This window comes from Poecilia formosa, unplaced genomic scaffold (genome assembly GCF_000485575.1).
Source record: "Poecilia formosa unplaced genomic scaffold, Poecilia_formosa-5.1.2 Scaffold180, whole genome shotgun sequence".
In the NCBI taxonomy this organism is placed as follows: domain Eukaryota; kingdom Metazoa; phylum Chordata; class Actinopteri; order Cyprinodontiformes; family Poeciliidae; genus Poecilia; species Poecilia formosa.
Window position 1 is genome coordinate 79,591 of NW_006800119.1, and position 24,751 is coordinate 104,341.

Below are 24,751 nucleotides of genomic sequence, written 5' to 3' on the forward strand. Positions count from 1 at the left end.
AACATAATTTCACAGTAATATGGTGTCAAAATGGGAATTCTAAAGTAAATGTTAAACTATATCACATAAAACACGTAACTGCAAAAATTTTACTTTTGAAAAGTTGTTCTCTGTTCTGCTCCTTATGAAGCAATACTGGGGTCTTAAGAACCTGATGTTGCTTCTGATAGCTCACCTGTGATAGGCTATTTATTTTACCAACAGACATGCTAACTCTTAGTTTTTTGCAACAGTTTGTTTCAAAACATGATTAGCTTGAAGACAGATTAAACTTTTTGAAGAGAGGTTCTGCAGCGCTGTATCAGTAACAATAACTTTGCCTGTTGTCAAACAGAAAATGTTCTGGTCATTTCATAACAATGTGTTTGTGTTTCTGAGCTACTCTGCTAACTGTATCAGTCCACCTGATGTTAGCGTAGCATGGACAGGAGGCAAACTGAACCTCCTGTGACAGTGGAGATATTTAATATCCACTAATGTAGTATTGTGTGAATATTTTTGGTTTGAGTTGCTTCAAAATCAATACTTTTTTTTTTCTTTTGCTTTTTGAAAACCGGTTCCGATATGAAATCTGTCTGATACAGTTTCCTAATTCCAAAAAAGATAAATCGGCCCCGATTCCAATCGGCCATCTCTTTCATAGCAAACCGATCTCATCTAAAGTATAGATGTATATAGATATCATATCTCTATGATATCGCCCAAAATCTTAATCAGCAGGTACTGGATTGACGTCAGTGAAAAGTTGTACCATGCTTTACACCAGAAACATTTTAAAATCCCAACGTTTTAAAGCATTTCTTCCCCCCCGGCTTTAGTACTGAGAACCGCCGCGTTGTACACCACAGAGATGAGAGACAGACAGGAAGCCCGACCGCGCGCTGCCTTACTGGAATTACAGTACAAACACAGGTTCATGCACACAATGAAAGCCAGCTTCCGGGTATTTTGGTTGGTGTCACAATATTTTCTTTTTCTTTTTTTTTTTTTAAACAAAGCTGTGTATATTGTTTTTTTTCCACACATGAAAAGTCTCAAGAGGAAATGAATTGAGAGAAAAAAAAATCTATTTTGTGCTCAGAACTGCTGACTGCAAACATTTGCTGCCTGACTGGAACAACTTTCACTGCGAGTCGGTTTTTGTTCTTCCACCTCATCTTCCCCACCTTGTGCTTGTTTGGTGTTTTATTTTTTGGCCCCTGCCAATGTCCCTTGAAAAATAAAACTAAATAATGCCCTTGTGTGCAAATCCTTATAGCTTGTACGCCTCAAAATCCGTCCAAAGGAGGTCTGCGTTTGAAGGAAGTGATGTCATGGTTACCGATTTAGACAGCTGGTGTGTCTGAACATAGAGCAGCAGCTTGGGTACCGTCCCTCGCAAAAGTGTTCAAAAAGCTTGAATTTTTGCACATTTTGTCACCATGTAGCTACAAACCTTTAAGTATTTTATTGGTATTTTGCGCGGCAGTCGGTGTCAAAGCAGTGCATCACTGTGATATGGAAGGAAAAGTATGCTTCCTAAAAGTTTTTAGTCTAATTTAATAAAATCCAGCACAAGAAAGAATAGATGGAGCTAAAGTGAAGGGTGACTTTCCAGCAAAACATTAACCTTAACCTAAACTAAATGGTTAAATGGACCAAAGTAAAGATCAGTCGTTATTGTACCAACCTTACAGACCACTCAGGTCTTCTGGTTCTAGCCTACGAAGCTGCATTCAGCTTCTATTCTCCACAAATCTGGAACAAGCTTCTAGAAAACTGCAAAACAGTCGAAACACTGAGGTCCTTTTCAACCAATGCTGTAGAACCGCCTTCTTAGAGTTAACTGGAACATTGACCAATATATTTTATGTGTATTTGCTTGATTTTGATAAGATTTGACAAAATGTAATTTTTATTCCGGGTCTCATAATTGGTCTGTATTATGTACATAATTAGGCAAAACCTCATTTAATTCAAAACAATAATAAATGATCAATATAATTGCTTTTGAAAACTGTTGACTTATGTGTATTATAGTACATTTAGTCAGTATGAATATGTTTTTTTATTTCCCTTCTCTGATTTTTATGGTATTCTGGTGTATGATTTTTTTTAATGTATTTTTGAAGATAAGAATTTGTTCTTAACCAAATGACCTGGTACATTTTCAACAAGCTATAGGAGACTGTTTTAATGAAGTAATTTGATGAGAAAGTTCTAGTTCCATTGGCAGATTATTTTATAACATTAAATAATTGTGTGTTTTACACAATAGATGGATTCAAATGGACTCCACACTCTTTTATTCATAAAAGAGTTTAAAAATCATGCGTCTTTTCCATCCACTCTATAATTATGCACTGCTTTATGTCGGCCTGTCACACCGAATCCCAATAAAATACATTCAAGCCTTTAGTTGTGATGTAATGTGAAATAATTCACTCCTGTGTGAACACTTGAGCCAGGCACCGCACCGTGGAAGTAAGTCTCATACTTTTTGACAGTAAACATTTTATTTATTTATTTATTTATTTTTGTTTTTAAATAAATCTCTTGGATCCCGGTTAGTATCTGGCGCGGGACGCAGCGACGGTCCACATCGTTTTTACAATCAGTCCCTCTGATCTACACAGACATGACAGAAAAGAAACACAAGGATTCCCACTGAGAAAAGCAGTGTGACCCCCCCGACCTCTGACCCCCACAGATAACTGGGACCAAGGTCCAGTGGTCCCTCTTCCAACATGAAGTCTCTCTCTCTGCATGCAGCCACAGGGAGGCTGCAGAACAGGCTCTTCTGGAGTGTCCACAAATAATAATAATAATAATAATAGTAAAAAAAAACAAAAAACAAAACAAAGAAGTATTCTCCCGTCACCTTGTTCTCAGCAGCTCCTCGTCGCAGTCCGCTCTGAGTCCCAACAGCTCGCGCGCCAACAACGCGTTCCTCAAGCTGTCAAAGTTCACATGATGCTGACGAATGGGGATTTTCCTACCGACAGTAACAGCAACATCCAAATCAACGACAATAACAATATTCTCCCCGCCCCCAAAGTGGTACCTATACACAAAGAGCTTGTCTTCTTTTCTTTTTTCTTTTTTACTGTAAGTACAAAGAAATCCACAGAATGGTACTATTTACAACCTACAATAAATACTGTGTATCATATATGTTACTGCTTGAGGGAGAGGGAGGTGTGTGTGTGTGTGTGTGTGTGTGTGTGTGTGTGGGGTTTCGTTTGGAAGCCGTTTTCATTCAGTTTGCAGATTTTTTTCATCTTTTTCTTTGAAGCTGCTACTCTCATCTCATCGAGTCTTTCCCAGTTTTCTTGGGGGTGGGGGAGGGTCGGGTGGAGGGGAGGTTGTGTTTCAAACACACAGTCAGCTTCCTCATGTCTCTACTCCCTCCTGCTCCTCTTCCTCGTCCTCCTCCTCATGTCGCTCCCTGTGATGCCGACGGTTGCGGGGTTTCTTCTGCTCCTTGAGCTCCTTCAGGTCTTTCGCCTTGATCGCTCCCAGCAGCGGGTCTCCGAACTGCCAGTAGTCCTGGCAGTACTGGTTGATCAGGCTCATCTCGGGCTGGCTCAGAATGGTCAGCAGGTCCTTGTACTGGCCCGCGCTGGGGGTCCACTGGGCGCCGGCCGAGTGAAGGGACGATGGCACCAGCCCCCCGCCGCCGTCCACCAGCGCGTTGTTGACGGCGCGGCCCGACAGCACGACCAGCTGCAGCTTGACCAGCGTGTGCTTGAAGTTCTTCTCTGTGGCGGTGCACTGGTACATGCCGGAGTCCGACGGCTGCAGGGAGCGCAGCAGCAGGCCCTGCTCGGTCTTCAGGATCCGCCCGTCAGAGCGCATCTACGCAGGGAGGAGGACAGCGAGACGTCAAACCACGAGCGTCGGAACGTTTAGCAGGAGCTTGTTTGATAAACACCAAAAAAAAAAAAACAGCAGGATTTTCAAAGCATTAACAAAAAATCTGAAAAGTGTGGGAGAATTTGGATTCAACTCACACCTATGATGTCCAAAATACACAAACCAGACTAATTATGATCACTGTCCCCTGCAGTTTGCTGAACCAACAGCTTCATTTAAAGCTTCTGCTGACCCGCAGATAACCTCTGACAACGTCCTTGCTGCAGTTCTGTACGATCACGTCAAAGATAGAAGAAAAAACACAACAGTTATACTGATGTGATCTCTTAGATACACTCAGCTTGCAGCCGTTTTTCCATCTACACCCAGAAATCTGACTAGTGCCTGTGTTTTGTTTCTGTGCAACAAACTACATCCAACAGGAGAGTCAATAAAATAGAAGCATTTGTTCACAGATGGTCTTACAATAAAAGCTGCTGCCTCAGAGTTTATTAAAGCATTTTCACAGCTGACCTTTACGGTCTGTCCTTCCTGAGGACAAGTCGTCATAGCGATAGCTAATCTGAACAAAAAAACACTTCAATGAGTTAACCTATAATCAACAACATGTTATTCTGGGGTGATTTTTCCAAACGTGTTTCATAGTGAATAAATCTGGGACATGTGTGAACCCCCAGAGGAAACGCTCATTTATTAGCCCATTAGCTTTCAAAAGTAAAAAGGTAGCAGGGCAGTAGAACCACATGCAACGGGACATTTACGGCGCCTGGCAAAATCAGGTTTTGTCACGTATCGTGCAAACTTCAATGTATTTTATTGCTGTTTGAATAAAAATCTACAAAAGTGGCAAAGATTTTTAATAAGAGGAAATGTTTTGAAATGACATTTTTGTGCTTTTTGCCCCTAGAGACTGAAATTCACTACGATCTTCAGTCTTTCTGAGCCTCTATCAGGTTTTTGTCTCTTAGCAAACAGTGATCCTGTCACAATAAAGATAAATCAATTTATCACATGATAAATTAAAACAAGCTCCATAATTCCCATTTGTGTGACTGTTTCCCTCGTGTCTCTCTCTCTTTCTAGATGATAAAAGTCTTCAGTCTGGTGTTTTGGTCTAAACTTCCTCCTTCAATGAAGAACAATGTTGTTTACAGAGACTTCAGTATCCATTTTCTTTTGTTTCGGTTGTTTTCTTTGTTTGGATATTTAAACTGCCTTCCAGTTCCACTGTTAAATATTCACTAGAAATGAAAGTTTATTGATATTTGAGAGGCTGTACTTGCATTAATAAGATTATAATACGTATATGGTCTGAAAACAACAATATTATTGTTTATCGCAAAAAAAAAAGAAAAAAAAAAGATTATGACAGGCCTAGCAAACGGTACACAAAACATGACAAAGTTCAAGATAAGACTCGTGTGCCCGTGTGTGTGTGTGTGAGAGAGACCAACCTCTTTCCTGCGGTCACTGTTGTCTCTCTGCAGGTGCCATTTAATGACGGCGTGTGGAGATCGGGCCTGGCACTCCAGGAAGGTGCTGCTGCCCTCCACCCCGTACTGCACCATCTCCAGTGTGTTCTTATTGGCTGCAGAGTGGAGACGGCAAACTCATGTTTACGGCTTTTCTAATGGTTTCTTTTGCTTTTCCCCGGTAACCATTGACCTGTCACTACATCTGGACAGTGAGACAACGGGGCCTGCTTACCGTTGGAGTTGAAGCCTCTGCACTGTCGGATGGGGTTCCCGTACCGGACGTCCTGCCTCCGGCTACGTCTAAACGGGTCAGACCAGTATTGCCAAATAAGGAGAGAAAAACATCATAAAGCAACCGCAAGCCATTCAAAGCCATTCAGTAACACATGAAAACCAAATGAAGAGGAAAATACAAACAGATAAGAACAAATCTCCACCTTTTCAACATATGACTTTACATTTCTTATACATATATATATCTATATCTATATATATCTATATAGATATAGATATATATATGTATTAGTCTTGTTAAGCTAAGTGTTCCCACAGACCATCACAAATTGACCCGTCACCAAACAGCCAGTCAGCCATACAGGCAGGTCGATGTCAGTGTCGCTGAACCAACTGATCTAGTTATTTGGTTAGTGAACTCGCTGACCGCGCGGCTGCGGCTGGTGCTTACCTCTTCTGTGAGGCCGAGTACCGGGAGCAGGACTTTCCATCCCAGGCGCAGTACGGATCTCTGGCCAGGCAGCAGTCGGCGCACGCCTCGCCGTACACATCGCACCGGTGGAGGGCCAGCTGGGTCAGGCCGACCGCAGAGGACACGTACAGCTGTTGCTGTGGACGGAAAAGAGGACAGCACTAAGAGTTACTGACCACACAGAGCGTAGGAGAAGGGGTAAATTATTTTGAAGATCATTGCAGGCATAATTTGTTTTATGATCAGGGCAGGTTGCACTTAACCCCAACTCTGCATCTACCGACTGTATCATGTGTAGCAAACCGAGTTTGTCAGTCATTATTTCCAGCTCAGTTTAGAAAACCGGAAGCAAACCTGAGTTTGCGCTCGCTTACCCTTTTGGATGAGATCTTCATCGTCGTTATAGGAGTGGGAACCTTGACATACAAGCAAAACAGCCAGGAAACTCTGTTAGCTTTTCTCTTTGAGAATAAGCAACAAGTGAAAGTGTGATGCAGCGTGCAGAGGGTTCACCTTAAAAACTTCAACCTCCTCCAGAACCAGCTCCTCGGTCTGCAGGTCATCCCTGGGCAGGACGATGACTTTCTGAACTGTTCCCTTGTCTGGGGAGCACAAAACACACCCATCAGCCACGCGGCCGCCGCCCCCCACTAGCCCCCACCAAACCCCACCAACCTCCACCAGCCCCCACCGCCCACAGCCCCTCAGAGGTGTGTTTGACTCTCAGCAGTCATCAGTGACGATAATCCCAGCATCAACATGCTGTACACATAACTCTCACCAGGTTAACCATTTATTTTTTCCAGTGACGTGATGTTCTCTTCTTGCTCACTGCGTCCTCGTCTTAAAGTGCCTGTTTGGGCGATTTTCCCTGCTCCGTTTGATTTCCGTGAAGAATTCCAGTGAGTTTGATGCCTGAGATTTATGATGTCCTCTGAACCCCAACACGCATTCTTCCGCATCCCGGTGACGCTCAGCGGCACAAAGGAGTCAGGAGGCGCCACGCGCAGCATGTGAGGGCAGCAGGCTGCGCGGTGTCTCCCAGCAGCAGGGAGGATCAGGGTGATGGCTACGCTAACTCTGACCCTCCTTCCTCCTGCACTGTTCTTTTCCCTCCTGCTGCTCATCCTCCTCTGCCCTCCAGGTACAAATCTTCTTGTTTACTCCATGTGAGCAGAGAGAGGTGAGAAAAACCCTTTGATTGGTTAAATTTCCACTCGAGCACAAAAAGGAAAGAATGCTTTTGTCTGAAAGATAAGAGCCCCTCATTTACATGGGGTTTATTTCCACAGGGGGCCATCCTGTTCTCCACAGTGTCACTCAGTGTGTCGACTCGGATCAAAGGGTTCACCTTCATCAGCTAGAAACTAAACTGTAGCGGCGAGGAACGCTGGATCTGTCCATCGTTTCGGGCAAATATTCCATCAAATCACATTTATGTAGCATGAACCAACCTTTGGCTTTTCACCTTTCACTCACAAGAACTGCTTTCTTGCTCAAATGTAACACAAAGATGATCAGAAGCAAAAAACATCTTAATAAATCTGACATTTTTTGGACCAACTTTCATTCCTGTTGTTAAATAGTTTAGTTTTCGGTAAGTAACAGACACAAATACACAATGGAATGCATGTTAATCAAAGTGATAAATAATATGTAAGTAAATGAATTAAACAATAAATGGAGAATGGAGTTTTTCTGTCATTATGTAATTTAATGATGGACCGAGCCAATCAAATCACATCTTAAGTTAAAACAAAACAAAAAAAAAACAACAACAACTCACCAGTTCCTAAGAAGAGCACTTCATAGTTGCCGTCTGCAGCCGTCACCTGGTCCACTGAGATGGTGGTGAACTCATAGTCCACGTTGGTTCGGACCACCAGGGGGCGCTTGTGCACTGGGTAGACTGCATTGTGCATGGCAGGGTGATTCCTCATGAAGTTGATCACTTCATCTGGGTAGTCCTTTGTGGACTTCATGCTGGGCGTAAATGTTCCTCCAGGGCACTGGGGTAGAAAAAACACAATCACCTGAGCTGGAGCGCAACTTGTTTTTTTTTTTTTTTAAAGTTCTCCCCCCACAAGAATTGCTGCTCAAAATGAAGCCTAAGAGTTAAAACTTCAGTTTGGATATGCTGATGCCTGGATGTTGCTCAGCTGCTTTAGGAGGAGGGGCTTACGGTGCCGGGGCGAGGGTAGGGGATCTTCCCCGTGTACGCCACCCACTGGTAATTGGGACCCTCTTTGTGGGCGAAGGGCCCGTTGAAGACCATGCGGATGTCGGCCATGGAGTAAACGCAAATGGCCGAGCCTTTGAACACGGACCTGCGGTGAAAACGTAAGAGCGGGTAAATTCGCCTCACAGGCGACAGAAACACAGCAGGTTTGGTTTTCAGCGAAGGGAACAAACCCGGAGACGGTGAAGACGCCATAGATGACGGGGTTCTTTGTGTCCTGAGTTGGCTGGATGTAAACGTCTCCTATAAGGAGGAACAGAGCAGTCAGATTAATGCATTGATAAAGATAAAGATTTTACTTCACAAAAAGACAGACTAGTGAACATTTCCAGCCATGCGGCAGTCCCTTTGTTTGTTCAGCTGGAAGAATATTCACAGATCCATCTTTCTTTTTGGATAATCAGAGAATATTGGAAAATAATAACACCCAAGTGTCCTATGTGCATTCTGTGAAAAAACTAGTGTATAAAATGTGATTTTCTTTTGCACATGACATTTCTGTCACGCTACAGCTCTTAAATTTCATTTGTCATGGTCTTTGAGAAATCTTAGAACAAAAGTCTTAAATTTGAGTTGCTGAAACCTGTAGAATCCCTGGTTTGTAGTTTTGATTTCCAGTAATGAAGCTCAACAGTGTGAACACATGAAAAACATGGGAAAAATCTGGTATAAATGAAACAATTTGCCAGTGGAACTAGTACTTTTTATTATCAATATTAAGGAAGTATTGACCTAAACGAGCTCCATATCTAGGCTGAAAAGTTACTTATAAGTTAGTTTTGTCTCATTTCAAGTGTACCAAGATATTTACAGTAGAAACCACAACTATTTGGTGAGGATTGTGTTTTTGCAGTGGAAATACAGGAAAAAAAACAGAAAAAAAATATTATAAGCTCCAAGCAACTTGAAACTGGGATAAACAGCAGCACAAAGTTAAATCAACCTAGAACAACGACAGGTAGAATTTCTTTTACTTGAACATTTTCAACTTCTGTAGCATGACCTAGTCAAAGTCCAGACCTACATCCATGGAGAATATGTTGCATTTTGTAAAGAAAAAAAACAAAACTGCTCTTCACATGTTTTTCATCCAAACCAACAGAGGTTGACGTATTTTGCAAATAAAGAATGTTAAAAAAAAAAACAACTTTTCAGTCTCTACAGTTGACTAAGATGCTGAGACATATGCATGAAACACTTTTTAAGTTTATGTTTGTCAAAACCACTAAAGACTTTAAAATACTTAAGTTGGTTTATAAATCACTGAACAGCTAAGCACAAAGATGCATTAAAGATTTGTTGCTGTATTAACCTTCCAGTCCTCTCAGGTTCTGGTTCTGGTTCTGCTCTGCAGCCCCAGAACCAGAACCAAACGTGGAGAAGCAGCATTCAGCTTCTAAGCACCACAGATCTGGAACAAACTTCCAGAAATCTGCAAAACAACCGAAACCCCTTAGTTCCTTTAAATCAAGGCTGAAACCAGCTGTCTTTGATTCATAATAACTATATTTGATGTGCATTTGCTTGATAATTTGGACAAAATCCAGTAATGTTTATAGCTTAGTTCATGATTAGTGATTATTTGATGTTTTTATGGTGTAAAAACACTTTGAAGTGCCTTATTGATAAAATGTGCTATACAAATAAACTCGACTTAAAAGTTGTGGCTGTTATGACACAAAATAAGAGGCATTTCAAAGGGTATAAAAAAACCTTTGGGAGGTTCTGAATCTCTCATCTGATAGGCCAGCAGCATCATAACGACTGAAGCCAGGTCTTCAGGTTCCTGAATCCCAAACATTCCCACTAGTCGTCCCGCAGAGCTCTGACGCCGGCACTGCCTGATTTAGCTCATCCTTTGTTTGATGCCAAGTACAGGTGATAAGTCTTCCTGCTGTTTCAGAACCTGACCTAAATACTGCTCCCAGGAGACAGCCGTGTTCGCTGCCTGCGACAGGACAAAGGCCGTCAACACGAGCTGCTATAACCTAGTTGGGAAAAAAACCCTGTTTGGTTAAAAAAAAAAAAATAGGCTAAAAATACAGCGTTAGCGCTTCGGAAAGCGAGGAACCGAAAGAATACGTATTCCAATCCAGATTTATGCTCTCGCCGTCTCATGTAGAGCAGCATGAGGAATTAGCTGTCAGCTTCCTGTGTAGATGCTGTGATACACGGCTGGTGTGAGGATTGTCTGACTGTCAACTGCTGGTTTCTGGTCCAGTACTGAGGCTACATGGTCGTCCTCCGGGGACCGTCTGCAGCCCGGAGCTCCTCTCTGGAGAAAACCAGAAACATCTTCCCACCCATTCAATCTCTCCCTCAGCTGCCCCGAAAAAAAACCCAACAAAAAATCTCAGCAGCGGAATGGTCATGGGTTAGGACGGCCGCAGACCAACGAGCTGCCACGAGCGTCACGCAACACTAGATCCTCGTCATGACATACAGCTGTCCCAGAAATTGTGGATCTGCATGGAAGGAAACACAAGCGCACACTGGAAAGAGAGATACGTCTGAGAAGAGAAACGGATCGCGGCTTCAAAGGGAGGAAACTGAAAAGCTCTTCTGATGCGTCGGTGATGTGATCGCTCTGGAGCGCTCATATTAATAACAGCTTTAACAGCGATTCCCATTTCACATGTCGCTTTCCTGTATTTCTGAAGCATTAAAGCTTTACTGGAAGAGGCAGCGTTTTGTGAAGTCGACTTTTTGGAGCTTTACATCATGTTATTCAATACCTGGATGTCTTGATTCCGTCATGCATGTTTGAGGAATCCTTTAATCTCCCACGGCAACCATTCAGCTTTGCAAATCACGACGCCCCCACTCAGCTCCTTCAGACTAGCCAGCAACAATTAGCAAACACCTGGTGGAGCTGCACTTCTGCTGAGCTCATTAAAGGAGCTACTTCTCAGTGGAACGCTGATAAAAACATTATTAAATAGAGGAGCCATGTTGTGATGACTTCCTGTAGGTGGAGCCTCTTAAAGAGACAGAGGGCCAATTTCAAGGTGTTAAATTACAAAGCCAAATTTCCTTTAAGTCACATTTGAAATGTATGTAGAATTTTTATAGCAACTAAAGTTAACATAGCTAAGTGATTGTGCTATAAAATGACACTCTGCGCCTGGAAAACACACGATACCGCCCCTTTAAAATTTGATCAGCCTTTGGGATTTGATTACTCAGGTCCATTCCTTTTCTGTTCGACCAATTTGTTTCTCAGCATATCCCTGAAACAAAAAATCTCGGATGTCACCAAATAACGTGCTTCTTCTGAAAAAGTTTATTTCAAATCATAAATAAATATAAAGGAGAATTCCAGGTCGTTGGCTTTCCTTAGGCAACAAGGCTGAGACATTTTACGACGACTCTCACAGAACCAGTGGAAGCCTGCGATTCCTCCCAAATCTGACTCACACAGCAGCAACTGCTCTGCATCTGTGCCATGCAGGGTAGGTGATGTCACTTCACTGAGATCTCAGAAATGTGATATTCCCTGCAAAAATATTCATATCTCTGAACATTACAGCCACCAACATCCATGTTTTTTTTTTTTAGGATATAGGAAACAAAGAAGATATTTTGGTAATAATGGCTTCAAATTTTCAAGCCATAGATCTAGATTAGGGAGGGGTGAGATAGACTGCAAATTATTTTATATACTTTGTGGTATTTACCGCAATAATGATAAAGTGGCAATTAATATCACTTAAAAAAACCTGATAAACAAAGAGATAGATATGTTTCTTTCCTAAATATTTCAGGTTTATTCAGTTTTAATATTCAAGTCTTGCAATTGGTCTTCAATCGTGTTTAGGTCCAAATTTCCATCCCAGTCTGTATTTATACACCAGCTCATGTTAGTCTAGCACCAAAGCTCAAAGTTGAACACATTCAAGGTTGTGGATGTAACGTGACACAACGTGTAAAAGGTATGCAAATACTTTTGCTATAAACTGTAAACGGCCTGTTTGTCTTTGTGCATCACATGAGACAGATTTTTCCTCCACAACCACAAATTTCCAGAACCAGCATTAAAATAACACTCAAACCAGACAGTAAACACAAAACTCCATCATTTCCTCTCTACCTTTCCTTCTCCGAGTCCTTGGCTCTGAAATCTGACACGCGCGCCGTCTCCCACTCAGTACCTCGACATGTCTGTCCTTGTTCCTTCACCGCCCTGCTTTGCTCCACATTTATGGCCTTTAACTACAATATCCTACAATTAATCATGGGTGCCCGACAGTGATCACCATCCATCTCACAGAATCACTCTGCACTGCCGTGTCTGAGTCAACACTGAACTAACCAGCAGAGGCAGAAACCTCGTTTGGAAAAGGAAGAGCCAGAACCTTTTCAGCACTTGGTCATTTATGTCAACTGACTCCACACATGAATATTTTACACTTTATAAAGTTTATGGACCATCAAGGCCCGACCTATAAAACCACAAAGGTGTTTTTGTGACTCTAGACAGGCATTGAACCAGTGTGTATTCTTCCAACGAGTTGCCATTACAGAAACAATCCTGGTAAGGTGATTTTTATTCTTTTGGATTAGTTCAAGGTACCGCAGCCCCGTGTATTATTCCCAGGTTAACTTGTTGGTTCTGTATCAATGACTTGAGCTTCACATGGGGGTGTACAGTATGTGTGTTTGAACTCATACGGGGTGATGAAGCTCCTCTTCGTTTCTTGTCAAAATGGAAAAAAAAAAAAAAAAAAGTTTGTTTTTTCAGTTCTTTCATGTGTGATCACATCTAAACTATTAAGGATGTTACTTTGCAGATGAAATGCGTATACACTCACGGAGCTCGTCAAAGTGTGTTTCCATGCCGTCGGTCCCGGGCACTGAGCAGATGAGTCTGGCCTTCAGGAAGGTGCTCCACTTGTTGACCAGACAGCAGTGACCTCCATCATCGTTCTGTTACGAGAGAGAGAGAGAGAGAGGGGGGGGGCAGGGAGGGGGCGAGCACAAAACACAGTTTCTCCATCAGCTACGTCCCTCTGACTGTTCTTCACATAGAAAAACCACCGTGCAGGAGCTCACACACACACACACGCATGCACACACACGCATGCACACACACACATGCACACACACACGCGAGTGTGCACAAAGGGCTGGTTGTAAGGTCTGGAAGGTAGAAAGGGGTCGAAGACTGGGTCAAAAAACAATTATCTCCTCCTTTATTACTCCTCCAGCTGTTACCGAGTGAAGACAGAATTCATCCTGGTGAGGACGAGTTCAGCTATATCTGTCGTTCACATTGTTTTTCCAACCATCGACGGTGTAAGAAGTGAAAGTGTTTCAACAATATTCACGGTTTACGCTCCCGATTAGATCAGTGTAAAGAATAGCAGCAAGAGCATCCAGACGTGAGGCGAACTAGCAGCGGCATGGCCGGGCCTCTGGAGGGCGCCGGCGTAGTGTCCGCTGGGAGGGGGGAGTTTGTGTGTCGGGTCACTGCCCCACCCCCACACCCTCCCTTTTAAACAAACACAATAGAGAACAGCTGAGACGACAAGCAAGCAAGTACATATCCCCATCATTATGATCACACAACAATATAAACTTCATGGAGGTGGAAACACACACACACAAGCGCACGCACACACACACACACACAAACACTTAACATAAGCCGTACAAACACAGTCAGTTCACCAAGGTCACTGCAAAACCACCAAATCTTAACAAGTATTTTTAGTCTAGTTTCTACTGCAAATATCTAAGTACACTTGAAATAAGACAAAACTAACTCATAAGTAACTTTAAGGCAAGATATAGGAGCTTGATTTAAGTCAGTGATTCCTTAATACTAAAGAAAAAAGATTACTTCACTTACAATAGGAAAAAAAATGTCTTATTATAAGTTAAATAACCTGCCAGCAGAACTAGATGTTACTGACTTTATAAAGCTCCTATTTCTTGCTGAAAAGTTTCTTTCTTGCCTTTTTTCAAATATACAAAAATATTTGCACTAGAAACTAGACCAAAAAACACTTGATAAGATTTTGTTTTTCTGCGCTGACGCTCGACCAGCTTTCTGTTGCGATTTATTTTTTGGCCTCAGTTTGCTTTCAGTTTCCAGCGTCTACACAGGAACTTCAGTTTAATTGAAATAAAGCAGTTTTCTGGCGTTCTCTTCCCCCCACCCTCCCAGACAAAAATCACCTAAAAATATCAGAACTACCAGGGAGAAGAGGCCAGGGAGACCATGAGGTCATAGGTCAGAGTGCAGTCTCACAAACAGAAGGATGCATTGTAGACAGGAAGGTTAAAGACACATGTGGATTCCAGCATGTTAGCGTTAGCCAAACCCTGTAGCTGTTCAAACACAGCGGGCGACTCGCCTCAGGAGAGCGCAGGCTCTTCGTTTAAACGCTGCAGGTTTTCTTTTCATTAAGCTAACTGAAACCACTCCACGCTGTGTGTGTGTGTATGTGTGTGTGTGTGCGTGCACACCAGGCAGATGCGTCCAATGCGGGACTGGGTCACGGGACTCTGACCCATGTCGGAGGATTTCTCCCTGAAGAAGAAATACAGCTTGTCGTCGTTCCTCTCCGCGCTGTCCGGGATGAGGTGCACGTGAACGAAGGTGGGATCTACGTCATGAAAGGAAAAGAAAAAGGGGGAACACATTTGTTTGAAATCTCGCTGCTGGTTGAATCAAAACACACGCAACCACCACAATAGACTTTAACCATACGGCACATTTATGTTCCCGTTTGTGTCGTGTATTAAGAAGTCACGGAGGAAAACGTAATGAAAGAGGATCGTTACCATTCAACCATCTGGAGTTGTACTGGTCTGTTCGCATTGCAGTTTTGGTCCCCAAAGTACGGAAAACGGCCGAGTCCGTTCCCATGAAGTCGACGTAGACGCCGGCATACAGCTCTCCATCTGACAAGGAGAGAAAACGGACCGGCCCAGTTCAGGTTAACACTCTGATCAAGCGCATTTCTCTACACTGTGCAGCAAAACATCTGGGTGTGAAGCAGAGTCTGTGTTCAGGAAAGTCCATCTTTTTCATTAAAGCTGCACTATGCAACTTTAACTGAAATCCCCTGAAAGGAGTTGGAATAGAAATGTAAAAAAGAAAAAAAAAAAAAGAAAAAAAACAAACAAGTCTGTACTTTTGCAATGAACTTTAAATTTTACAGTTGGCAAAACACAGAAACTCAGCCGATTGAGAAATCCAGGCTGTAAGTTTGTTGAGCCTGTTGAGCCGAATGTGTTGGTTCCTCCATCTGCTCTGATGGCGCCGCTGTGGAAAGCAGGTGTACGGCTCCGCGTACGCAGACAGCAGGAGGAACCAGATACTTTTCTACCCCCGTTATACACAATGTCATGGTCCCGAGCGACACTGTGGGGAGATTGATGATGTATCATTAAAACGTCCACAGATGATTGCGTGTCTAATGTGGCGGGGAGCTGAGCAGTTGGTGGTCAATGGTAAATCTTCTGTTGTGGCGCAGGGTTCTTAATCCTTATCACCACTAACAACGGTGTCCCTTGTATGGAGCTAACTGATGGCAGTGGGAGGTTAATCCATCTTAGACGACGGTCCCGGTACCGTGCCGGTCAGATGGTACTGCGCTAATGTGGGAAAGGGGTGCCAGTGATTTACACCCCACAGAAAGAAGAGCCCCCTTCCACTGGTGGCAACTGGTTCAGAGGCCTTGTACCAAAGGACAGAGGAGGACAGAGGAGGACTGTGGCTTCTTATGGCGGCGCATCGTGATCAATTACTGCATCCACAATGAACCTTATTATCAAAAACCACTGCAATTTAGGTTAAATGTTCATTAAAGGAAGCAGAATAATAATAACATTTAATCTTGGTCTATTGTCTGAAATATAACAACAAAAACTTAGTCTATGAAAATGTGACTCTCAGTCACGGTTTCAAAATCACCAAATTATTTTGTTCCTTATAAAAATGAATAGATTTTATGAAGGAGGAGGAGTAGTGTTGTCCCTCCTCAACTTGTTGCTGAAAGCTGTCACTGCGTTACAGGGCCTCTTAAAAGTATTCACCCCTTTGGATGCTGTACCCTTTTTATTGTTTTTGTCTAAAACATACCTTTATGTTTATGTTTTATCATACCAGTATGATAAAACAAATCTGATATGAAAGAGCAATATTTATTTTTATTTCTTGACATGTTTCTGGTCATTTTATCCCCAAAAGGTGTCGAAATGGTAGTGAAATATACAATATTAGCCATTAAACATAATAGCAATAATCAATATTGGTCCTTGATATTGGCCCCAATTTTCATATTGGTTAATTATACATTACAGTAAATATTAACCTCACACTGAAATTCCTCCATGTCTGGAAACATCTAAAGGTAATGCAGAGCTTTAAGATGAACATCACCACACAGTAAAGAAGACTTGAACACTAGCATTTCTATACTGAAATAATAATAATAATAATACTAATAATAATATATGACAGAGAAATGTCACATAGCGAAACGGGGGATGAAACCAAACATGTCCTTTCAAACATGACCCACAGGTCATGTTTGAAAGAACATGAACTGAGTCCTCATACAACCGAACCCACATAACGATACTCACTAATCAAAGCTGACACGCTGTTGAGCTTCGGGTCATAGGAGCACTTCCCCTTCCCAGATTCCACTTTTCCAGGCTCCAAGTGGAAAATTTCTTCCTGAAACAGAAAATAATAAAAAAAAAAAAACGTAAAAAAAAAAAAAAAATCTGAGATGGGAATAAATTCAGCACTCTTCGTCTTGCCACTGTGATTCCCTGGAGGGGGAAGGATGAGGGAGGGAACGTGTGCGTTGCCTCTGACACCTGTGGGACCCACGGGGCCCGGTGGGGGATGAAGTGTTAGAATAATGAGTGTAAGTTCATACAGAAAAATGCATGCAGTGAAAGCGAGGAATTTTTAATCAACGTCCCCGTGCCGGCTCTAGCTTCAGAAACGCGTCGTGGGCCGCGCCTCGCTACACAGTAAGCTGGAAACCTCTCAGCTTCTTCTCGGTGTGTACGTACGGGTGGGAGCGCGGGCTGCCGACACCTGTAATCCAGCAGAGGAGGCGAAAAAAAACAAACAAAAAACAAGCCACGCATGGAGGCCAGGATGACTGATGCTCGATGCTTGTGGCTTCCCAGCACACAAGCGCGTGTGGGTGATTGGCAGGAATTTGCGTATGTGTAGGGTAAAATGAAAGCAGTGGCATGTGATGACATGTCCTGTGGCCGAGCCTCGCAGACCGGAGTGCATCGTCTTTTTTTCGTTTTTTTCCCCACTCCCATCAGGGACAGAGACTGTGGCTCTGTGCCAAACACACTTCACTTGCAATTACCTATTCATCTTTGATTAACATCACCGCTCGAGCAAACAAAGAAATAAAAAAGAGAGAGAAGGTGCAGGCTAATTGACTCAAAGCCATGCCATAAAGTGAAGTGCAGAATAAAAAGAAGTTGCATATAATTATGTACACCCAAAGAAAAAATGTGTCTATATGGGTTCGTATAAAAATGTGACATAATTATCCTGCAGAAAAGCTGAAAAGTCAAAAAATAAAAATCAAACTAGAACTGAAGGCAGTTATCTACGGCTTCCAAGCTCAGCTAGTCCGGCCCAGACCTCAACCCTCCACACGCAAAATCCTACCTTAGTTCTGTCACATTAGAAGTTACAAACGCTGCAAAAGTATTCAATCCTCTTAAAATTTTTTGGCACATTACAAACTAACTTTATGGTATTTTATTGGGATTTTATGACAGACCAACACAACTTGGCACATAATCTTAAAGTGTAAAGTGTACGATGGATGGTTTTAAATGTTTGGAGGGAATCTGTGGAGGATATTTGGATTTAACACCCTTTGCATTGATAGCCTGAAATTAAACAGACTGCAAACAGTCGTTTTTATTTTAAAAAATTGGCATAAAGAGAATACAATTTGTGTTTCTGTTGCAAATGTGCAAAAAACTTTGTCAGTATTCCTCTAATGTTGAAAAAAACACAGTTAAATTATAACTTTGCATTAAATTGTCATTATTTACAAAATCATGCAAAGTTGGCACTTTTAATGGACTTTTAATGCAACTTTTAGAGCAACTTTGCATTAAAAGTGTCATTATTTACCGAATGACACTTCATGACAACAGTCATAAACATTCATAAAGACTTCTTCATGTTCATGACAGATATTATGTAATGTTTATGACAATGTCATGTCAGTCTTATGCACACCCCTTCAAATAAAGTGTTACCAACACAGTCAACCACCTAAAGATGCAGCCTGGACAACAAAGCAACTATAAGATGACTTTGGAGGAGATACAGTGTGTTGCTATGACAACTAGTGGTCGCCAACTCCACAAATCCTGCCTTCATGGAGCAGCGCTGAGAAACAAATCCCAAGAAGATTTTTACTATAGTCAGAGCTACAAAGGAATGGTTCAGAGCCAATTAGGCCAATTTAATCAGTTAGAATGGCTTAGTCAAAGTTCATACAGAAATCAGTTAGTGAATCCTTGGCAGGATTTGAGCAGTTTTATTCACAAATGCTTTCTATGCAGTTGATCTAAACTTGAGCTATTTTGGAAAGAATGAGCATAAAAATTTGGTGTCTTCATGTGAAAAGCTGACAAAAACTTGGACAGTATTGACTCTGAATACAAGTGCAAGCCACACTTTTCAGATTTTCATTTGCAAAAAAAGAAAAAAAAAGTGTATGGTATTTGAATTATAAATATGTTTGAAAAGATACTCTATTACTTTGTGTTGGTCTACCACAGACATCCTAATACAATACATTAAAATCAGATCCAAGGGGCTCGAATACATTTTAAATAAAGGAACTACAAACTAATTTTGAAGTGAATTATTTCACGTTAAGCCTGTTCCAAAGTCTTTCGAGTGAAGACATGTTCAAGTATGCCGCTGTTTTCCTCCCCTCAAAGCGCAGCCAGTTGGATACAGATGGCTGGTGTTTGCTCTGGGCTAACAGGCCCTGCTGTGGGAGTGGGTCAGATGCTGACTCGGCCTCTGTGGGACGCAGCGCTGCTTGGGCGGGGCAAGCTGGATTCACTCAAACAAGCAGCGTGAGTGATTAGAATATCCACCGTTTCTGATATGAGGGGTAAATGAGACTAAATGCCATGCGCTGAAAGGGAACAAAAGCCTGTTTAATTCAAACTGCGCCTGGTGTTTTTAGCAGCCTGATCGGCCCCATTTCACATGATAACCCCGCGCTCATGCAAAACGTGGCATTTAACACATACAGAAAGCGGAAACGAACAAAGGACGATGACGAGTAAGACGGTGTGCTGCAACACTGAGGAGGACACAAAGAAAGTACGAATGAAACGTGAAATTCAATTTTGAGGATGGTGCACAAACTTAAAAAAAAAAAAAAAAAAAAAAAAGGCGCATGCTAAATGTTACAAAGATAAACGAACGATGGCTTTTAGATTAAAAATGGCATTGACAGGATGTGCTCAGACACAAAGAATGGAGGGCATGCTGCTGGTGACCGCCAGCCCCGGCAGTCCTCTGGGGCCGCGGCGCAAACAGGGGCCCGCATCGCACCTTCAGTCCAAGTGTGTCGTGCACCGCGCTGGGTTCGGCCGCGCGGCTGGCCCTTCCCCTGGCCAGGGCCATCTGCAGATACATGGACGTCTAAAACAGGAAACAGCAATACAGTCTGGATGTTACGCGGCTGACGAGGGAGGATCAAGGCCCTCCTTGTGCAGTCGGGTGAATTGCATGGGCCTCTTTTGATTGCAAAACATGATGAGAAACTCCTCAAGTAAAACATTTACCGCAAAAGCAGACACAGTGCCTTGGAGAAAAGTGTTCGTGCCTCTTGAACCTTTTCACTTTTTGTCATGTTACAAGCAGAACCTTCAATGTGTTTTGCTGGGATTTTACGTCAAACGCCAAAAACCGGTTTTTCTAAATTGCTTACGAATAAAAACGGTTCACTTTTCTTCACTAGCAACCACACATCATATTGCTGCTAACGCACAGTAAGGCTACAGCCACACGTCAGGCACATGTGATTCCATATCCAACTTTTTCATGATTGTCTGAACAGCCCAATTCAGATCCCGTCATCAACTCGCCTCCCAAAAAGTCTGATTTGTGTTACTTTCATATGTGGTACTAAATTGGATGTGTTTACAGTAGTTCTCAAAGTGTCATGTCACATTTTTCAGACTTTTACGTCACTGTAGTGACTTCTGCACCAGAAGAAGTCAGATGTGATAAATTAGGATTATTTTTCTTAGCTTCCTTTGCCTTGTTATGATCTTGTGGGAAATACTGTCAGCTCCCACTGCTTAACATCAAAATCGATCCAAAGACGGCAACATTATTTTCATTCCATTATTACCTCTGAAACAGAGCAATGCTGTGTGATGTCTATGTTGGTCCTCTGCGCAGACGGGTCGCTTCGGGGTAGTAAACTGTTCACAGAGAAGTCTGAGTGCAGTCAGAGTTAACTAGCAGCACGAACAATCACGCAAAAAACAAAAAACTTAAATCTGATTTCAGCAAAAAATTGCAGAGGATCGAGACCTGCTTTGTGAACGCAGCTTAAATGGCAGCTGGAATGTCACATTTTTAAAAAAGATTTATTTCTGAAAATTGCACAAGAGATATTCAAGTTTAGAAATGTCCTCTACAGAGGACAAAAATGAACTACTGGTAGTCAGGAGGATATCTTACGTCATTTTTTTTTTCTTAATTATTTCACATGAAATCCCGATAAAGTACATTAAAGTTTTTGGTGTACCGTCACAAAATGTGAAAAAGTTCAAGAGACTTTTAGCACACTATATATGGTCGTACTTGGTTCCACAGGAAGTACATGTTGCTGTAATTGTATGTCTGTAGGACGGCTGAACAGCAGCAGCCCTCCTGTCCTCCATTTAAATCAATGACAGCCAGATTATCCTACAACCTGCTAGAATCTGCAGCAAAAGCAAAAACATTTCACTAAAAACAGTTCCCAAAACCCACGTGTGCACACCGCTCCAAAACTATCCTCAAAGGGTCCAATCAGAGAACAACAGCCCGTCTGAATTAATAAGAACCAGGCACGTGTAAAAACTGCTTGATTCCTGACTTTTGGTTTACGAGCTGGCCCGCCTCAGAAAAGGTGCTGTTGGGGGGCACGACTCGGGCCGTCTGTTTGCTGTTCCAGAGAAAACAACAGGCCTCATTAATGGAACATTCCACTTGCACCCCATAATGGGAGCTCCCACTTCCAATTACCAAACATCCCACATGGTGGAGTCTGGCAGGTGGCCTGCCTGGATGAATGCATGAAGCGGTGGATGGATATGTGAGCGACTGGATGGAGGTCCTTGATTAGCCTTGTGGTGCTGGGGGTGGTGGGGTGGTCACAGGCGAACTGTGTGTTTTTAAAGGGAACTCATGCAAACCGTGCTCTCTGTGATCTCTAGAGGAAGCAGTAATGCAGCAGTTTAGTGCTTTTTAAAATGGATATCCCCTTAATTGCTGTTTGGGAACAAGTGAGATATTAAAAACAAAAAATTTTTTTTAAAAATAACAGTGAGGTGTTACTGGGGAGTGTGGCAAAGTCGTTAGTTCAGGCTTCCAGTAAATGCTGAGACCAGAGAGGGAGGCGGGTTGCTTTACTGCATGTGGACACATGGCACCGAGAGCTGGTTTTCAAATGATGGAGGAAAACCGTCATAAAGGGTCGACGTTGGCCTGGTCCCAATACTCCCACTTCCACCCTTATGTCCTTCAAACGCGCGTTCCTGCTGAAGGGTTCGAGTTCCTGCTGAAGGGTTCGAGTGCGTTTTGTGTCCCAGTTCTCTTTCGCCACGTCCCCTTGGTCCCTCAAGCCACACTTTGGCTTAAGCCAAAGTGTGGCATGACATCGCTCAGAGCACAGTGGATAAAATTAGGTTGAATAGATCAAAGTGTATTACCCATAATACATTGCTGCGTGATGAATTGTGGCAGAGATGCACTAATCCGATATTGGTATCTGCATCGGTCCTGATAGTGGAAAAAAATTCTACATCAGGTATCAGTGACAAAAAGGGACGATCTATTCAATCTAATTTTATCCACTGTGCTCTGAGCGATGTCATGCTTTATTATTCATTTTATTTTTATAATTCCTACACTTTCTGAACCATTTGAAAAAAGGTTTGTCGTTTAATTTTTACGTTTGACCAATGAAGTCAACATATTGTTTATGTCAGTTGTATTAAACTGTGTTGTGTTGATGCAGAGTTATCAAATACATTTGTAATTCAGTACATTTACTCTGTGCTTACAAACAACATTTTAATTCAGCACTGTTTTTCTGTATCGTCTAAAACTGAACCTCAGATGTCTGTACCAGTCTCGGATGTTAAAAAAGTGGATCGGTACGTCCCCACATTTGCACTTGAACCTCTCTGTGCACTCTGAGTGGAGTACACACTTCATAGAGGAGCGTATGGTGTGGTGAGCGTTTTGGGACAGGGCCAAGGTGAGGCGGCAGGAGGGAAAGGTTTGACAGGTGAATCCTTAATGCTACAGGTGGAGAAAACTGTTTCCATCTACTGAGAGTGTCTTCTTTGGCTCCGCAGTGTTCAGGTTCTAGTTTCTAACCTGAGGTTTACGCCCGCGGTTGACGAAGGTGCAGACTGGATTGTAGGCTCCTGTCCCACAGATGTACAGGTGAGTCCGGTTCCATGGCTCAATTAGACGGATGAAGTTTGCACACTCTTCCTGGAAACGGGAAAAACAGTAAAATTATTCCTGGTGAAATCCAAATAAAAAGCAATTCATGTCATTTTATTAACAGGTGCACCGTCTGCTGATTTGCCAAAATGAAGCGGTACAAAATGTAGAAATATTAAAAAAAAAAAACTATCATCCAGTGGAAGCCACTCAGTAATCTGTTGATGTCTGCTTGGCTAGGCAGGAGGAAATCCTTTTTTACTGGGCTGATTTCAAAACCTTTCAAACTTGCCATCCACATTAGAAAGAAAAAAAAAAATCAACGGAGAGAATTGTATACTTTCAATGTTCCATATTTTTGAAAGCGTTGATGGGAATCACCCAAACAGAACGACCCTGCAGATTTTACAAGCGCAGTCTTCACACATACTTACGCTGGCATCCTTCCCGCTCACGAGGCATTCTGTCCGCCTTCGTTCGGACACTGGCCAATGGATCTGCAAAGGCGAGACCAGAATGTGTTTCATTGCTACGATCAAACCTGTTACGCATCAGCGTCATTTATCGAATCTCTAGGTTAAAGTTACAAATTCAAATCCACAAATGTTAATATCAGTTCTGCTGAAATGGCTATAATGTTAACATAGTTTTTAATAATATTTATGTCTTGCAACACATTACAGAAACCAACATCAAAAAAGTGCAGTCCAATAAAAACAACCCATAAGGCTGCAGCTGGGGGGAAGAAACAACCAGAAATGTTGATGCACTTCATTGGGAAAGTCCAAGACAAAGTAGCACATAATAGTGAAGTGGAAGGAAAAATATCCATGGTTTTAAAAAATGTCAAAGTAAAATTCTGAAAAGTAAGGAATGTCTATATTACATTCCCTTAATTCGGTGGTGGAAAAGTCGTGAAGACGGGATGCCCTACTTCAGCATGAAAAAAAAAAAACAGGCAGAAAACCTGCTGGAGGTTACAAAATCACCTGAAACTTTGACTAGACTATTGATTTCAGACCTGGCAAATGAAATTTTACTAGGCTAACCTTGAACATTCTATGTTTCAGAATGGCCTAGTCAAAGTTTAGATCTAAAATACTTTGACTATGCCATCATCTTACATGAATGTTCTATGGTATAATCTGATCCAGTTCTGACTGTATGCCTAACAAATTAACTTTCACTAGGCCATCTTAAGACATGACTAATTATGTTTCAGAATGACTGAGTCAAAGTTCAGACCCAGTTTAAATCTGAGTCAAGACTTGAAAATGTATCTTCTCTCATGATCTTCATTCAATCATACTGAGCTAAAGGTGCTGAACAGGCAACTAACTGTATTACGTCTCCAGATGTGCAAACCTGATAAGAGACAGACCCTGACTTGTAAATGCAAGAACATATTTTGGAAAAGACGTCAAAAAGCCTTTATTTTGATTCCACCTCACAGTTGTGTGTTGCGTTGTGTTTTTGGCCTGGAAGCAGCTGCTGAGGTGAAGACGTTTATCCCAGATTAGGGTCATAGTGAAAGCCATAAATAGAAGTCTTACAATATGTGGACTCTTGTTGATGTCATGGAGGTCTAGGGACAGGATGTGGTCCTTGCTGCCAACATACATGCGGTCGTGGTCCTCATCCATACGGAGGATCCGGTAGTCGGACGCATTCAGCAGGTAGGCAAAGTGATGAGCTGTACCAGTGGACCTCAGTTCTGCATGGAGACAGAAACGGTTTTGTTTATGACAGCTGAACGCATTCATGTA

The 24,751-nt window shown here is 42.3% G+C and overlaps 1 protein-coding gene across 5 annotated transcripts; it reads right to left on the reverse strand.

The window, feature by feature from the left end:
• Positions 1–1,191: 1,191 nt before the first annotated feature.
• Positions 1,192–24,695, reverse strand: LOC103147311 (semaphorin-3F-like). Of its 5 annotated transcripts, none has more exons than XM_007565577.2 (17): positions 24,539–24,695; positions 23,420–23,482; positions 22,914–23,033; positions 19,866–19,955; positions 16,874–16,967; positions 15,065–15,184; positions 14,747–14,886; positions 13,087–13,201; positions 8,449–8,518; positions 8,219–8,363; positions 7,823–8,045; positions 6,550–6,638; positions 6,411–6,452; positions 6,016–6,173; positions 5,563–5,630; positions 5,310–5,443; positions 1,192–3,837 (listed from the first exon to the last, which is right to left on the reverse strand). In XM_007565577.2, exons 1-17 carry the CDS (start codon positions 24,626–24,628, stop codon positions 3,373–3,375), a joined length of 2,226 nt encoding a protein of 741 aa, XP_007565639.1. In that variant the 5' UTR covers positions 24,629–24,695; the 3' UTR covers positions 1,192–3,372. The 5 variants fall into 5 exon arrangements, with proteins under 5 accessions (XP_007565639.1, XP_007565638.1, XP_016533799.1 ...); XM_007565576.2 differs by having other exon boundaries at positions 5,563–5,645; XM_016678313.1 differs by having other exon boundaries at positions 5,563–5,654.
• Between the last annotated feature and the right edge of the window lie 56 nt (positions 24,696–24,751).

What these genes read in the sequence shown, in the direction of transcription:
- LOC103147311 (XM_016678313.1), bottom strand. Translation starts at nt 24,628, where the DNA reads ATGGATGAGGACCACGACCGCATGTATGTTGGCAGCAAGGACCACATC. An exon ending in TGAGCGGGAAGGATGCCAGC is followed by an intron (nt 23,034 to 23,419) that starts GTAAGTATGTGT and finishes TCCCGTTTCCAG; the next exon opens with GAAGAGTGTGCAAACTTCAT. An exon ending in GGCGTCTTCACCGTCTCCGG is followed by an intron (nt 8,364 to 8,448) that starts GTTTGTTCCCTT and finishes TTTTCACCGCAG; the next exon opens with GTCCGTGTTCAAAGGCTCGG.